Here is a 17,896-nt window from a genome sequence, read left to right as displayed (position 1 = left end):
TCTATAGCTCCGTGGATGTTCCTTTTTGGCCTCACCATATCCTGCATTCTTATGTGGGGAGTGGGACCAGAGACCCCGCCTGATACCCTGCATGACATCCCTTCCCCCAGTCTACTACACATCTGACATTGAAAATAACTGTTACTTAGGGAGAACACTTCGTAGAATGTGTAGATGCCTGACCACTGGTCTATGCGTTCTTTTTGCTCTTTTTTTGCCACTCTGTGACATTATCCCTGTGATATGATCTATTCTAGTAGTTTCTGTGATATGTTCGGCCTACTCTGCAATTACCACTGCCTCTACTTTCTACTTTTGACTCGTCCTTTGCATTCTGTCCTATTCTCATGGCATTAACTCAGTCTGCTATACAGTGATTTCCCGTGGCATTCTTTCTGTTCGGACCTCTTTCTTAAATTCCATTCACATTTCTAACTCCATTCTGATCACCTCTCCTAGGTATTCTATCAATGATAGTGTTCTCAAAGAAATCTGAGGGCAGATGTCTGTTTAGATTAATACACACACACACACACACACACACACACACACACACATTCTCTCAGCCACACATAGACATTTCTGACAAAGGTTTTCTTGAAAAGACATTTGGATGTAGAAACAGTAACAACCATGAAGAGGATTTCTTGGAGACATGAAGTACTTAGAGTGTGAAAGAAGATATTTCAACAGTGTCTTAGAGAATTTCCAGGCCACTTAAAGATAAGTCAAAGCATAAAAATAATAGGAATTGATTGAATGATTTCAGCTTACCCGTTTTCAAGCATTTTGTGATGTTTTATTTATGTAAATATGAATTGAGCAATAGCTATGATCAGTTATAAGAGTTATAAACCATTGCTCCCCTGCTCTTCTTATGTACTTTTCATTTTTTATCTCAAGCTAATTTTTTTTTAAATATTTTACCCTTTGTCTAATCCTACTGAATGCTTGAATTTCAGTCCATTAGCTGAAGATTCAGGACTTCTTATGCTAAGGTCATTTTACGTTATAATTTTAATCTTCAATATTATAAATAATGAAAACATTTTAGGTTATTGACAATTATAAGTCTCTCATACACATTTTATTGAGATTTTTACCCTTGTATCGACAAAGAGAAGAGGTGAAAAAGGAGGTTAATATTCTTTTTTCTTCTAAAAAACATATAAACTACCATTTTATGATAAAAAATGGTAGTTTATATGTTTTTTAGAATTAGAAGTACAAATTTGAATACAGTTACCTATGGTGACTAATGAGCTGAAGTTTCTATAAATTAAAAGCAGGCATAACAAACATATGAAATATTTGAAGTCCAGAAGGTTAAAATGGGGGTTTTTTCATAGACAACTTTGCAAGGATACTAACATGGTTACCAGTTATCGGACAGTAATTTACTTCAATGTTTTTGGCATCCTACCTTACATAAAATGGATTTTAGGTTGCTTTGTTGTTTGATTTCACCACATTATAAACCTGCATTTAGCCTGCCTTTGTCTATAATTAAGAAGTCTACTATAGCAACTTCTAGGTTCCAGACAAGTTTCCATTTGCTAGAAATGAAAAGCCAGAGCTAAAGAAATCTAAGATGTAATAAACCATATAAGAAATGATAGATTTTAAAGAAATGAATGTTAGGCCTAACATATTTTATGTCTACAAGACTTCACATGCATTATAAATTCTTACAACCCTCGTGGCATCGGAAAGTATAGTAACTGCATTTTACAGATGAAGACACTGAAGGTCAGGGAGCTTCAAGGTTGATATAACTAATAAGTACAGAACTACTTAGTAACTACTTAGTAACTAATTATTTGACCCCAGTCCAACTGACTCAATAACTTGGTACGTATTTAAGACACAATACTAAGTACAGACAAATGGAAAACAGCTACCTTTGTGCTCTGTGGAACACCGTACACTTCATGTTATTAACTAATTACATGTGATGTATTTACCACTAAGTGAGCTTCTTGGTGACAGAAGTCATGCTTATTCATCTTTGAAGTATTTCTAATATATAGCACAGTGCCTGAAACAAAGGTGCCGAATAAACTGAAAAGATTACTAAGAACAGAAAGAATAGATACCCAGAATTGGGTGTCCTCTTTGTTTCGGGGTACATGATAGTTCTACAGATCTTACTGGATGAAACAAAAATCTTTCACTGTTCAGATCACACCTCCAATATGACCCTATGTGAATTCAAATTTAAGTATCTTAGTGACATGTAGAACATATGAGTGAATTAGAGCATTGCCATTTGGATATGACATGAAAACAATTGCTGATAATCACTCCCGCTGAGGGACATCTTATATAAATAGACTCCTGACCACGTGAAAGTAGAAGTAGGAAACAAGTAGGTGGAGGGCAGTGGTATCCCTTAACTGTCAAGTCCTAACATGCCTCATGGCTAGGAACCCATTAATTGATCAAACAGCTCACTGATCGGAGAGGAATCCAAATATTCTAGAAAAGATGATAAAGTGATAGTATAAGAAATTAAGTGGAAGAATTAAAGATCTAAGAAGGAATGAAAAAAGCATGAGTGGAATAGATGCCAAGGAGTTCGCAGGTCTTCAGAAATGCAAGTTGTTCTTCCTTCATTGCAACTTTTGGCCTCGATTCTCCCAGTAAGAGTCGATAAAAATGATCAAGGGAATCGAGGTTACCGTCGGAAACTTTTATAGCTTCCTGTGATGAATGTCTATTATTTCTCTCTGCCAAATCTCCCGTCTCCCCTCTTTATTAAAGGGAACTTCACATATGGTTGGGGTTGGGGATCGTTCCTTTTAGCCCCATGGTGTATGATGTATTGCCCAGGCCTAGCCAATCACAGACTAGACCTGCAGGGCCAGAGATTTATGGGGGCTGAACACATATTTGGAGCCAGGCTGGTGAGAATCCTCCCTAAGACTTTTGATATAACATTGAAAAAGAAGCTCTGTCTTCTGTAACCAGCGGCACAAGGACCATGTAAACCAGAGCCCCCAGTAGCCATCTGCACTGCGAACTGGAAGGAGCGTGTCCGAGGATAAGGACCAAGAAGAGCTAAGCCAGAGAACTGTGAAGACATCTTTCAAGCACCTGGATCCAGACGGGTAAAACCAGTATTCCACTAGACTTTCCAGTTATGAGAGTCTAGGAATGTCATTTTTTTTTTGCTCAAAGTGTTTTGAATTGGGTTACTGTCACTTGGACAAAAGCACACCCTCGGTTTTGTTACCCAGATCCTCAGTTTTATTACCTCGGTTTTGTTACCTCAGTAGTGAGTTGCACAAAACCTCTAAATGCAAGCATCCTGTGTGCATTTCCTCATGGGGAACTTTAAAGGCTTGGCACTATTCTGCTAGTCTTGGGTACCATAAACTCAAAAAATACAGTGGGTGGCAGTAGCTTCACAGAAGACAATGTCATGTGGAGGCCGAGAGAGGAGGGAAGTCACATGGGCCTAAAGAAAGAGCCTGCCTAGAAATAGCAAAGCCCTGTGGCGTTTCCTTATGAAACATCCACTTATTAAAAAACAAATGCATATTGAAGTTATTTAAAAACTTATGAAAATGTTTCTCACACAGATACAAAGGATTGCATAAGAATCACCTATGTACCCACTGTTCAGTTTGTGCAACAAGGTGTTATGAATAGAGTGGCACCTCTTGTATTGGCCTCTGATCACATTCTCCTCCTTTCCCTGTTTTCTTCCTCCAGAGGAAATCATTATCCTAAGATTTTTCTAGATCATTCCCATGACGTCTTGGTAGTTTATTACATATGTACATATCGCTACTTAGTACTATTTTGCATTTTTTTTGAACTGTGTATATATGGCATAAAGTTATATATAACATTCTGCATATTTGTTATTTTTATATTCAATGTTTCAAGCTTAATCCATGTAAATAAGCATCACTCTATTTCATGTATTGTCACTTCTTATGATATAGAGTTATATGAATGTTTCAGTTATTAAGTTAGTGTCTCAAACAAAAGAAAAAATGGGAAGATTGAAGAAGCCATTAACTGAGATCTGAAAGACTGCAGGAGTGTTGGGAGGGGAGGGTCAAAAGCTCAGTTTTCTTTATGTTGATTTGCTACGCCTTTACACTTCCAGGTGGAGACTGAGCACAGGAGTCTGGAGTCCAGGATGGAGGTTCAAGCTAGAGAATAATCCTGTGAGTCACTAACCTATAGATGGTATTTAAAGCCACAAAATGGAAATCGCCTAGGGAGTGAGTGTAGATAGGAAAAGATTTCCAAGAATAGGGCTTCAGGACATACCAATGTTAAGAGATCAGGGATTATAAGAAGGAACTAGAAGGAAAAAAAAAAAAAGAAGAAAGTCACAAAAAGAAAATAAAAAGGAAGGGAGGGAGGGAGGAAGGAAGGCAGGAAGGAAGAAAGGAAGGAAGGGAAAGAGAGAGAGAGAGAGAGAGAGAGAGAGAGAGAGAGAGAGAGAGAGAGAGAGAAGAAAAGGAAGGGAAGGGAAGGAAGGAAAGAAGGAAGGATGGAAGGAAGGAAGGAAAGAAGGAAGGAAGGAAGGAAGGAAGGAAGGAAGGAAGGAAGGAAGGAAGGAAGGAAGGAAGAAAAGAAAAACCCAAAGTAAATACCAAAACCAAGGAGGAGGGATGGAAACCAGGAGATTGTGGGTGAAAAAAGCACGTCCAGGATAAGGCAGTGGCAGCTGTGCCAAACACTGGCAACATGTCAAGTAAGATGAGACTGAAAATTGACCAATAGATAGTAATGCAGATATCATTAGTGACTTTGACAAGGTGGTGAAATCACAGAGTCAAAATCCTGATGGAAGGAAAGGAATTAACACAGAGAATATACATAACTCTATAAAGGAGTTTTGTTATAAAATGGAGCAAAGCAATGGGGCAAGAACTGGAAGGGGATATCAGATCAAGACATGTTTGTTTTTGGGTTTTTTTTAAGATAGGAGATATAACAGAGTGTTTGTATGCTGATGATTAAAACACTCTGTTATAACGAGCTAACAAGGATTGGACAGGTGAGGGGCTTGATCGAAGGCACAGGATTTCGTGAGGAATCATTTCAGGATCACAGGAGCAGTAAGCATATTAAAACGCAATGAGAAGAGTGGCCCTTACCCAAGAACAGGAAAGATAAAATGGAACCATGTGGAAAAAGGCTCTGATCATCAGATTTGATTTGATACACATTCAGGAAGCGTTTTAGTTCATGAGAACAATGGTTAAGGGAACTTGAATGGTTGACAATATTGATAGAGAGTTACAGAGGTAGGAATGGGATCAGAGAGGCTGATGGAGAGGCTGTAAGAGTAATTCTTGGCCACAGAGTCAGGACTCTGATAATGGGAATGGAGAAGATACTGGATATAAGAACTAAAGACTTGTGAAGGGCCATGTGCTCTTAGAGATTTTAATTCCAGCAGCCCTTCTCCCCTTTCAAATTTGTGCCTTACACATTTGATATTTATTTTCATACAAAACTTTAGACTTTGAACTTCCTAATCCCACAGTGATTCCAAACTGTCGTTCAAGTCATGTCCTAATGCCTTGTTTAGATAACTTGCATTCACAGTCTCTCTATTCTTTATGCACAAGAGGCAATGGCATTACTAACCACATTGGTAATAAAATACTCAATGCATGTTTGTATTGACGTCAACATAAAAAGTTGGTACATTTCCTGGAATTAAGGACTGGGAGAGGGAAGGGGAATTCCCCTGTTTCCTTTTGATTCTATTCAGAACATCAGGTAGTTTACGACAAGAGTTAGAGTTTCAATGACATCTTCTTATTACAAAGCAATCCATCTGTCTTACACAGTTTTCGTCTTGTCCTCAGATATTTTGTTCCGAAATGAATTTGCGTCTGATGGGTATCGTTTCAGGGCATTAGGATACATGGAAACTCACTGGGATGCCTGGGAGAAGGAAGGAATATAGTTCATGGAAAAAGGTACTGGAATCGAAGGGTTTTGAATTTAGAACAAAATCACACAAAAAACAAAAGACATAAATCTCTAAAACCTACCAGTTTCCCTACATCAGAAGAGGATCAGAAAAGAGGGAGAGAGAGAGAGAGAGAGAGAGAGAGAGCCCCAGCATTAATGAATTTGCAATATTCATATGTGGAACAGACAGGATTTTCAGGTAGCTGGCTCCTTCATTCAACATTCATTTACATATTGGACTCCTGCACCAGTCTGTCACACGTGTGCTGGGGTGATGCAGCTTAGCCATAAGCAAGACAGTTCCTTATCCTCTAGGTGTCACGCCCTGGGATGCATCACGCCTAGATCTGACATGATGTTCTGGAATGATACATCAAGATTGCTTTTAATCTCTTTAAGAAGATAGCTATACATCTATTAAATATCAGTATACATTTTAAATTAAGGGTCAAGATAACAGCAAATAGTGAGAGACATTCACCAGAACAAGAAAAAAGTGCTATGAGTGTCCAGAGATATCTCTTGGGACTGGGGTAGAATTGAGAGAACTACAAGGAGCTGGAACTTAGATGGAGAGCAAGGGCATTTCAGGGAGAAATGGCCTTACAATCATCTGGGTAGAGCAGTGCATAGAGTGTTGAGAGGACAGGGAATGAGTCAACATCACTAAATAAAGAGTTCATTAGGCAAGTTGTAGAAATAAATCCAGAATAGTATGAATTCTACTCTCCATGGGTTTGATAAAAGAGTTGTAAATTTTCTAGTAAACGTGAGTGTTAATCTGTTACTATTAAAATTTTAAAGAAATATTTATCTGTATATCTTGCAACTTGTTTATCCCTCATGGAGCATGGGTCACATCTGGGAATTAATATTTTAAATACAGTAGTGCCTCCTTATCCGCAGTTTTGCTTTCCATGGTTTTGGTTACACACGGTCAACTGTGTTCCGAAAATACTAAATGGAAAATTCCCCAAATAAGCAACTTGTAAGTTTTCAATTGCAGGCTGTTCTGAGTAGCAGATGAGAAATCATGGGCCCTGCTCTGTCCCTCTGGAGACATGAGTCATCCCTTTGTCCAGAGTATCCACGTTGTATATGCCTGTTAGTCACTTAGTAGCCAGCTGGGTTATCAAATCAACTGGGGCAGGATTACATTGCTTGTGTTCAAGTAACCCTTACTTTATAATAATGGCCCCAAGAGAAAGAGTAGTGATGCTGGTGGGATAGGCCCAAGAGGGGCCATAAAATGCTTGTTACGCTTCATCAGAAGCTCCATGGTAACCTCGTGTTACGTCACACTGCCTACGCCATTCACCTCACTTTATCCCATCACGCAGGCATTGTATCATCTCATATCATCACAAGAAGAAGAAAGGTGCTACAGCACCATAAGATATTTTGAGAGAGAGAGAGGGAGAGAGAGAGGGACCACATTCACACAACTTTAAAGTCAGTACAGTAAGTATATTGTTATAATTGTTCTATTTTGTTATTAGTTGTTGTTAGTCTCTTAATGTGCCTAGCGATAAATTAAACTGTATCACAGGTATGTCTGTATAGGACACAATCATAGTATACATAGGGTCCCTATTATCCACAGTTTCAGGCATTTACTGGGGGTCTTGGAATGTATCTCCCATGGATAAGAGGGGACTACTGTGACAGAGAACCACTGACTCTTTTGGAGTCTAAGTCCCATAACAGGCTGTCCAGGGAAAATTCATCTGGTGGTTATGTGTGGAATTAACAACTTTGGCTACGGCAGGAGGTGGGGAGATAAGTTAAAAAGCCGACACCTGGTATAGCATAATAAATTAGAATAGAAAGAAATGTTTAAAAGAAATTTTTATGATGAATCAGATGTAGGAGCAGAGGGAGAGGAAATGTCAGAAACTCAGGTTAAATAAACAACAACTGTATCTAATAGCTTTAAAATGTTTAGCGTTTCAGAGGCACAAGGACACAACCTCCTGAAAATTAAATTTTGGGTGATGTACTAGTATAAGTATTTAGGGAAGAGGGCTTCACTCAGAAAAATGCAAAAGGTTCTATAAAGGTGAAGAATTGTATGATCCCAGAGCCTACCTAGCTCCTTGGTTTTCTGCTCATGAACTCTATGGTGTCAACCAGGTTCCTGAGAGGCCCAAAGACTCACCCTAGTGGGTACTCGCCCTCACTGTCCATGTTTTAATCTATCTACATTTTACACTGTGTTCACATAAAATTCCACACTATTAGGCAGCCTTTCCAAAAGAAACTGGCAACTGTGGCCTCTGCTGATATCCTCTTATAACGCAAAAGTTCAGGGTCACTCACTAGTCAGGAACAAGCAAGCCCAGTCATTAACATGTATGTAGTTGTTCTCCTGTGCAATTTTCTGAGCTCTGTTCAAACCTGGGCTTTCCTTCCACTCCAGGCAATGTTTGCCACAGCGATAGACATGCATCTTCAACCAATTATTGTTACAGTGCCGGCCTTCTGCAATGGTCCCGTATTGGCCCTACTAATGGAAATACTAAACTACCAGGAGAATATATTTTATGAAAAGAAAAGAGATCGATAGCCAGTATGTTTCAGACTGAGGTAGATTCATGAGCCAGTTGGCTCATTCATTCCTCCTTTAGAGTTGGGTGAACTTCTGAACAGTATCAACAAAAGCACAGGACACTCGAGGCCATCCACTTACGTAATTCTGGCTGTCAGTGTTCTTGCACAACATCCTTCCTTAATGCTGTGAAATGTATTCTGTGCCTTTGTGCAATGTTCATGAGAAAATATAAATAGCTGGTAATGGGCAGGTTCTTTGCCACAGAAGTTTTTCCAGTGATACAAGATAGAAGAATCTGAGTTTGATCATCAAAGAGTACTAAACTGTAGCTATGATTGCATCGTATTTGCCAAAATACGGGGCAGTTTTGACCCTCTTTGTCCTAAGTGTGGGTGCCCTGGACACTTTCATTGCTGCGGTGTATGAGCATGCTGTTATATTACCGAATAGAACAGAAACACCTGTTCCAAAGGAAGAAGCTCTGCTCCTGATGAACAAGAACATAGATGTTTTAGAGAAAGCAGTTAAACTGGCAGCCAGGCAGGTATTGCCCTTTTTATTCTGGTATAGGGAATTCAAAACTTGGTAAGGGTGTGACTATTTGGAATTCATGAGAAACTTGTATGCCTCCACTTGTTTTGGACAGGGCGCACATATCATTGTGACACCAGAGGATGGAATTTATGGCTGGGTCTTCACAAGGGAGACCATTTATCCCTATCTGGAAGATATCCCACACCCAGAAGTGAACTGGATTCCATGCAAAGACCCACAGAGGTAATGTCATTATCCTTTTATTTTTGAACAAAAAGTTGTGATATTGTAAAATAACAAATTCAGTGAGCTTGACTAGTATTCTTGCTGACAAATCATCGATCGATGGCATTGGACTTGGATGCCTCTAATGCTTCATAATGTGTGCCATGTGGCACACGTCTCCTGTTCGGTAAATGACTAGAGATGAAGATGAGTGGTTGGATATTTATTGTAGTTTTCTTTAATGAGTAGTATGTGTATACACGGTTTTTATAGTACATGTGCTTGACTGAGTTTCAACAATGAGAAAAATTGTAATACCTAGGACTTGTGTTCCCAAATTTAAGTAAGTTGTTTCAGCCATGAACACTTGCCTCCTTCATGGGAATGGTAGAAAGGTGAATGGGTTGTATTTCCAAGGAGCTTTGATATCACTGTCATTTGCAATGGAATCAATATGGTGAGTGGAAATTGCATAGGACTTGAAAGAGGAAGGGTTTTTTTTCCAAGACCACACTCTACCACCTCTTAGCTGAGTGATACATGGCAGATAACCTAAGCACTAGATGTCTATTTCTTTATCTGCAAAACAGTGATAATAAAATTTCCTTTCCTCCTTCCCTTACAAAGTAGACAAGACTGTCAAGTGAAGAAATACGTATAGAATCTGTACATTATTATGCCCTTTCCAACATTAACAGTCACTATTGCTTTTCTTTTTAATGGAAGGAACTGGGTCTGAACTTCTTTGTGTTCTTGTCCTTTGAGAAATTTTAGTAATTATTTCTAGCTAATTATTTAGTAATTATTAGGCATAACTTTAAAAAGCTTTTGCATAAAACATAAGAAAGGTTTATGAAATAGATTATTTCAGGTTCATTTACTTTTTAAAGTAGTTCCTATATAAATCTTATAAATGGCAAAAATCAATGCATTAAAAGGTGATTTAATATGCCAAGTTTAAATGTACATGTGTCTGCTCAGAACTGTATCTATTGTACAGAAAGAGGAACTCAAACAATCTGGGCCACTTGAACTTGATTGGAATGTTCCAGTGCTACAATACAGGAACTCTACTCTGTGAGTCAAGCCTTGCCCTGGGCTTTTCACCTTTGGAAAGATAGTCTCTAAATGTCGCATGGTTGCGTTTACAGGAATGACAAAACTATGACTCAATGTCTACTTTAGTATGGGGCTTTTCCCAGAGCAGGAAGGACTCATGATTTGCAATCATTCAAGAGACTTAGACTAAAATACATTCTATGCTCCTGAGCTGAGAAAACCGACTTTCCCAGGGGAAAGATGGCCTGATGCCTAATTAGCCTCTGACAAATTAAGTTGGGAAGGGAGGTGATTAATGAAACTTTAACATGATTGAGTCTTTCAGACACTTATTCAAAAGACAAGTTTTCAGCTCTGTGTGGCAAAAAGGAGAAATTCAGCTTTTAATATAATGGTAATATTGGTAAAGAAAACCACTGTTCCTTTCCTAGTGGTATTGCTCTCCTGTTTCCCAGGAGGCATAATAGAAAGACCTTGCCTTCATCCTTCCATGTTTAAATACGGTCATTTAGAATACTGACATGTCCCATGCTTCCTTAGGCTTTGCTCATGAGGAACTAATAGGAAATCTTAAAGTACCCTAATTATTTAGCCAAGAAAAGAAAAAATTAAACAAATGACATGATAATTTTATTAAAGATCTTTATGAATATGAGTGTTGACAGTATCCCCTTGTTTTTCTGAAGGCAAAATAAAAGACATGTTCTAAAACAATAGTTATAAATCAAAGATCAGCTCAACATCGATTGCAAAGGGACTGAGAGATCACGGAGAAAGCCTGAATAGTCTCTAAAGCAATAACGTCATCCATTTCCTGGGTTGTCTTCTTATAGTGACAAAATCTACAGTGGCCATTATTTATTTATTGAGCACCTATTTGGTCCCAGAAATTGTCCCAGGCACATTAGGCACATGTTCTTATTCAATTTATGTAGCAGGCATAACTATTTCCAGTTTAAATATGAAGGAAAAAAGAGGCTTGCAGTCTCACAATTGGTAATTAACCTGGCTGCCATGCAAACACATTGAGTCATGATCATTGAATGTCCTCTGATTGCTTGGATGCATCTTATTATACTTGACATTTTCAGTGACTAGTGAATCCATTTCTTGGACAGTGTGCTCTGGTGGCTGTCTTATTTTTTATCTTATTTTTTGCCGAAACCTCTCTCTACCTTCCTTTGGTCTTCGTACTGCCTTACAGTACATTCAGACGCACGACTCCTCTCCTTCAGATTACAGCCTTTCAAGTACTTGAAGTCAGCTATCATTCCAGCGATTTTATCACCTCCACCCCTTCTTATTTCTAGGATAAATATCGCCAATGTGAATAGACTTGCCATTACTTAGAAAAGGAATTTCATAATCTGTATTTATCTTAGGGCTTCTTGCAAGGGCCCTCTAAGGTAGAAAGGAAGCTCTTAGGTATGTTGTACTGACAAATGACAAAACTGAGCCAAAATAGTGAAGTGGTTGTTTTTTTCCTTGTCTTTTATTTTCTTTCCTTCCTTCCTTCCTTCCCTCCCATCCACCTCCTCCTCTTCCTTCTTCTAATCCCCTCCTTTCCTTCTCTTCTTCCTCCTCCTTCTTCTTTATTTCTAGGAAATAATGCTGCATTTGTTCTTATACAAGATGATCTACACAGTGTCTACAATTTACTGCCTCCTAGTAAGACGATGGCTTGGATTATAGAAAAGGTCCTCCCCATTAGAAGACTCTGTCAAATTTCAAGCCCTCTGTTTGCCTTCCCTCATACTTTATAAGAGAAGTGTTGCTTTTCTTCTTTCTCCTCTTCCTCTGCCATGTTTTCTGTTCTTCAGTCTTGCACTGCAATCTGGAGTCTGGCCCATTAAAATAGGTTTCCTTCTATCAAGATGAAAACTATATTGCATGGGAGTTTTAAAATCTTTTCTGTTGGTTCTTAACCTAGAGCTGTTCTATTATGAGTAATGGGAAAATAAAGTATCACTTTGGAACTTCGGAAATCATTAAAATATAGTAAGTTTATTTGAATTAGGTTTGGCTACACCCCAGTACAAGAAAGGCTCAGCTGCCTGGCCAAGGACAACTCTATCTACGTCGTGGCAAATATTGGGGACAAGAAGCCATGCAATGCCAGTGACACTAATTGTCCCCCTGATGGTCATTACCAGTACAACACGAATGTGGTGTTTGATTCTGAGGGTAAGCTTGTGGCACGCTACCATAAGGTGAGAATTACTTGTGTCTTAGTTAAACTTGATTTACCTCTTCTTCTGCTTGTGATATGTATGTATCCTTGTCTGTTGAATGTTGGTGACAGAACTGTTACGAACACGTCTTTAAATAATTACATTTTAGTTGAAACAAGGATTTAATATATTTTGGTTTTGTATAGGGGTTCTGAGTTTGAACTAGTCATAAAACACAATATGGCAGAATATTCAAACAGATGTGATAATAGAACCTCACAAAGATTTTCGTATTCTCTGAGAAAGGAGAAATGCTCTGTTTCATCCATGATTTAATACCTGAGTTAGTTTTTTGGTCCAATTTGTTAACATTTTGTACTAAACTTTGCTCATTCATTCCATTATGACTCCTTTGATTGCAGTGATAGAAAACCCCAACTGAAATTGGCCTAAAAAATTTCCTTGCTTATGTACCTGAAAAATATATAAGTTATAGAAACAGTAGGTCCAGTTTCAGATGCAGTCTGTCCCCCAGAGGCTCAAAAGTTGTTACCCATCCCTCCATCTCTATTAGCCCTTTGTTAGCTTCTTCTCAGGCTATCTGTCCTTCTAAAAGCCACGTGGCTACTCAACATGAGGCTCACACCCTTATAGCAACAAAATCCAGAAGGAAAGTGCATTTCTCTCTCCTAGAAACCTTGCATAAACCTCACCATCCCTTGACTCCAATAAGGCCCCATGCATTCCTTGAGCTGATCACTGCGGGATGAAGGGTGGGCTATCACTTGAGGGAGAGTTGAGGAATACAGGATCCTTCGTGAGGGGGAGAAGAGTGTTGTCAAAGAGCACACATAGACAATCGGGCTAAATAATAACCTGAGAAAAATATAAGCTGTACTCTTTAGCCCAGGATAAGTGGAGTTTTGGAGTGATAATGAGGCTGAAAAGAAAAAAAAAAATTACCAGTGGCTTACTCATTAACAAGGTTTAGCTATCACATCGTCTAAATTAATTTTAAATCAACTCCCCCCCTCAGGTATATAAACCTAGCAGTATCACAGGGAGGCATGACAACATTTATTTCATTAACATGTTAGACTTCACACGAGCAGTGCTGTTGGTAATTTAAGGAATGCAGTGGGAAACAATCTGAAATTAGGCAGATTCAAAAGTCAACCTCTGATTTTAAGACAAAAATATTCCCCTTTTAAATATCATTTGTAGATATAATTTCATTGGTTGATTCATTAGTTGTGGAAAATTGTTTTTTAATTAATGTCACAGTAAAAATTCATAGACTGTGGTACACTGGGTATGATTTACATATATTTATGTGCAACAGTTTTAAATATGTACATCAGCATGCGAGGGAGAAAGACTTTATGGGTACTGATCACATCTATTTGGCAGTTTTCTTACTAATTTTCTCCTTTGCTTGTCGTTAACAGTACAATCTTTTTGCACCTGAAATTCAGTTTGATTTCCCCAAGGATTCAGACCATGTGACTTTTGACACTCCCTTTGGGAAGTTTGGCATTTTCACTTGCTTTGACATTTTTTCTCATGACCCGGCTGTGGTGGTGGTGGATGAGCTTCAAGTTGACAGCGTTCTCTACCCCACAGCGTGGTACAACACGCTGCCCCTCCTGTCGGCGGTTCCCTTCCATTCGGCATGGGCCAGAGCCATGAGAGTCAACCTGCTTGCTGCAAATACTCACAACACCAGCATGCATATGACAGGTAACTCACTCCTGTCATGTACCAGGTGGCAGTGACAGTCTTTGCTGATTTTCAAGCCACACTTTTCTTTAATGAGTGTTTTAGTAACTGCAATGTCACAAAATTAATCACAGCATGGGGTTCTATACCACCATTCCTGAAATGGAACATTATCCCTGTGAGTAAAGAAGGATGCAAACATTATTATCTCAATTTCACATGAGGGGAAATTGGAGTTAGAGAGAGGTCAAGTCACATGAAAACCCAAAGCCGGATCTAAAGAACTTTGCAGCCAACATCCATTAGTAATACTGAAATACATCTTGTCAAGGTGACAAAAGCGCTTTAGACTTAATTGGGTTTTTACACTTTGTCCTTTATAGTATCCATGCTCAAGGTAATACAGGCTCCCTCTTAACAGCTCTGTTACCCATTTGTCTGGATGAAGAATCTCAAATACAAATAAATTAGATAAGTCAGGTGAGAGCTAAAATGAATCTGCACATTTGGGGAATTTTCTAGTTGGTTGTTAAGTTGGCTAAAAAAGAAAAAAAAGAAAAGAAAAAAAAAGGATAGCTTATAAAAAAATAAATAAAAGAAGCTATCCAAGTCAAATGATAATTTCAGTACAAGTACTCTCTTATGGAGGATGCAGAGTCAAATTGGAACTTATGCCAGTGTAACAGCTATCTCCTTGCCTATCTTGAAAATCCTTACACTTACATAACTTTATATTACATTTCTTAATGGGACTGATTCTATTCGTTTGTCACTATGCAAAAATTAAACCCAATGTTTGTATTTCTTTCTGCTGCCCGTAGGGAGTGGAATTTACACACCTGAAGCAGTCAAGGTGTATCACTATGACATGGAAACAGAGAGTGGCCAGCTGATGCTCTCAGAACTGAAGTCCCGGCCTCGGCGCGAGCCTACCCACCCTGCAGCTGTTGACTGGAGTGCTTACGCCAGAAGTGTCAAGGCATTCTCATCTGAGCAGTCTGATTTTATGGGGATGATTTATTTTGATGAGTTCACCTTCACCGAGCTTCAGACAAGCACAGGAAATTATACAGTTTGCCAGAAAGACCTGTGTTGTCACTTAACTTACAAGATGTCTGAGAAGCGATCAGATGAGGTGTATGCACTCGGTGCTTTTGATGGTCTGCACACAGCAGAAGGCCAGTATTACTTACAGGTAGAAATGTTTAAATATGTTACGACAGCTTCTTTGTTAGTTTTTCTTCTAGGTGTTCATTGCATTTCTTTAAAATTTGTGCTGGATTCAGTTAATTGGAGTATTGTTATATTTATCACAGAATTTCCACGCCCCCTCCCCAAACACCTTATTTGTTCAGTCTTAGCAGGAACAAAATTAGTTCTCTTGGCCATAAGGTGAAAACATAAACTGATTGATTGGTTCTTAGAAGGCCAGGTTAAAGTTTAAAAAGCTTCAACTTCCATGCATTGTCTTTTTTTCTCACATTACTTTAGAGCAGTGTTTCTCAAACTCTCTTCAACTAGAGTCCAGAGCAAGAAGTCTGTATCACATCAGTGCTGTCAAGATGTGTGACTGAGTTAAAAGAGTTATTTACTTGAAACAAACATTTATGAAATGATTCAAATTGGAATTAGAAAAGCTATAATTATGTGCAATGCACTCTGATTTTTAAATTTCTGGTGTATTCCATTTTGGTTCATTGGAAAAAAAAGAGCTAATTCTGACCCACGAAATTGGTTTTAGGATTCACTAATAGATGATGACCTGCCATTTGAAACACTTTGCAACCTAACACAGATTCCTCTATTTCTTGAAATTTTGTTGTTTGCTGAGAAAATATTTCCAAGATTTCTGACCGCTTCTCTTTTCGTATTTTACCTAGATATGCACATTACTGAAGTGTCAAACCACTGACTTGAGAACTTGTGGGGAGCCTGTGGGGTCAGCTTTTACCAGCTTTGAAGAATTCTCCCTCAGTGGCACATTTGGAACAAGTTATGTTTTCCCACAGCTCATTCTAAGTGGGAGTCAGCTTGCCCCTGAAAGACATTATGAGGTAGGAGCTTTTTCAGGGTGATCTATTTTTTTTTGAACAGTTGGGGTAGACTGGTATAATAAAAATCTGTGAAATAATGAGGCAGTACTGCAATATCGTGGTTCACATTATACAAACAACACTTTAAAGATGTATGGCAACTATGATACGGAAGAGAGTTGGTGGTTCTAGATTGCCTTTAAGCTCTGACGGCAAATTTGGGATTCATTTTTCTACATAAATGTCATTGTGAGATCCAAGGCAACAATGAGATTATGGGGAAATTAAAATAAAAATATTGATTGTGGATGACAGCTGGCAACTAATGTTCTCTTTATGTGCATGGGGTAAAGGTCCAACTTACGTTAAATAATGCTTCTACAACTTATTTCATGAATGTGTTATTTTGAGAAGTTGTAATAATGATAGTAATAATTTATACTTTCTATTAGTGTTTCCTGAGTTAAAAGAACTCTTTGTTATACATTATCTTATTTAATCCCTTGTGCAATAGATTTATATGCTGCATTTTTACCCAAAGTTCCTCTGTTGTTAGACCTTTAGATCGGAAGGATGGGTCATCTGATACTAAATCCTCTGACCTTTTTACTAGAGATGTTGTCAGAGAAGGTATCTGGGCTGGGAACCAAATTCTGCACTGAGTTAATCCTTTGCTTTCTTTGATCAGGTTTCAAACGATGGACGTCTGAAGAGCAGGAGCGGAGCTCCTCTGCCTGTATTAGTGATGGCCCTGTATGGAAGAGTATTCGAGAAGGACCCTCCGCGCTTAGGACAGGGACCAGGGAAATTGCAGTGATCCCCTTTTACTGGCACTCTTTCAAGATTAGCCTAGCAAAGAGAGGGAGGGAAAAAGAGAGAGCCCTTGCTGTCATTTATAAGAGATGTCATAAATTGGCTGAAACAACACACAAAAGAAGATTTAAAAAGCCATAGATGTGTGTACAAATTCTACATATTAGATTTAGCACAAACTCATTTATGGGAGCTGCATTCATCTTCCATGTAGATGCATTTAAGTCTGTGTAATTATGTATAATACAGTCAAGATGTACTTCAGTATTACTAATGGATGTTGGCTGCAAAGTTCTTTAGATCCGGCTTTGGGTTTTCATGTGACTTGACCTCTGTCTAACTCCAATTTCCCCTGTGTGTGACTTGAGTCATTTAATTGACGTTATAGATCCCATTCTTTTCTGCACATGCCCGTACCCCCAATACACACAGAAAAACCCGGGGGTGGGGGTGCAGTGGTTGGAACCGCAATGCTAATTTATTGTAACTGTATTATAATGAGGGTACAGTGAAACCAACGGTAAACTTTAACATTCTGTGCAGGCATCAAAAACCAGATAATTTTAGATGGATTTTACTTCCCTCTTTTCAAGGATGTTCTGACCACAAAATTAGTCCCTGGGGAATGCACCTGGGTGGTGCAAAGCACCAGTTACATTATGGCCCACACCTCCTATTGTTCATGGCCTACCTTCTGCCTAACATAACCTTTTAACATACACACCATAATTCTGACTCTGACCCCACTTCTTATCGCCAACTATACATCAGGGGTTTTCTACACCACCAAGCAATTCTCCAACACCACCTGGATGTCCTACAATTTAACTCAATTCTGA

At 38.7% G+C, this 17,896-nt stretch overlaps 1 protein-coding gene and 1 long non-coding RNA gene across 2 annotated transcripts; both read left to right on the top strand.

Moving 5' to 3' along the window:
- The first annotated feature begins 1,840 nt into the window (after positions 1–1,840).
- Positions 1,841–8,424, top strand: LOC117015531 (uncharacterized). Its single transcript, XR_004421753.1, has 4 exons — positions 1,841–3,110; positions 4,121–4,181; positions 5,890–5,957; positions 7,293–8,424. It is a non-coding gene; the product is annotated as an uncharacterized LOC117015531 (long non-coding RNA).
- A 312-nt stretch (positions 8,425–8,736) lies between these two features.
- LOC117020619 (vascular non-inflammatory molecule 3) lies at positions 8,737–17,327 on the top strand. The gene is made up of 7 exons (XM_033103280.1): positions 8,737–9,047; positions 9,150–9,280; positions 12,339–12,531; positions 13,941–14,232; positions 15,033–15,406; positions 16,092–16,265; positions 16,933–17,327. The coding sequence occupies exons 1-7, from the start codon at positions 8,835–8,837 to the stop codon at positions 17,059–17,061; spliced, it is 1,506 nt and encodes a 501-aa protein (XP_032959171.1). The 5' UTR covers positions 8,737–8,834; the 3' UTR covers positions 17,062–17,327.
- The last annotated feature ends 569 nt before the right edge of the window (positions 17,328–17,896 follow it).

The sequence above is a fragment of the Rhinolophus ferrumequinum genome, chromosome 3, assembly GCF_004115265.2.
Source record: "Rhinolophus ferrumequinum isolate MPI-CBG mRhiFer1 chromosome 3, mRhiFer1_v1.p, whole genome shotgun sequence".
NCBI lineage: Eukaryota > Metazoa > Chordata > Mammalia > Chiroptera > Rhinolophidae > Rhinolophus > Rhinolophus ferrumequinum.
Note: the sequence above shows the minus strand (reverse complement) of the source record. Positions and strands in the feature narration are given on the sequence as shown.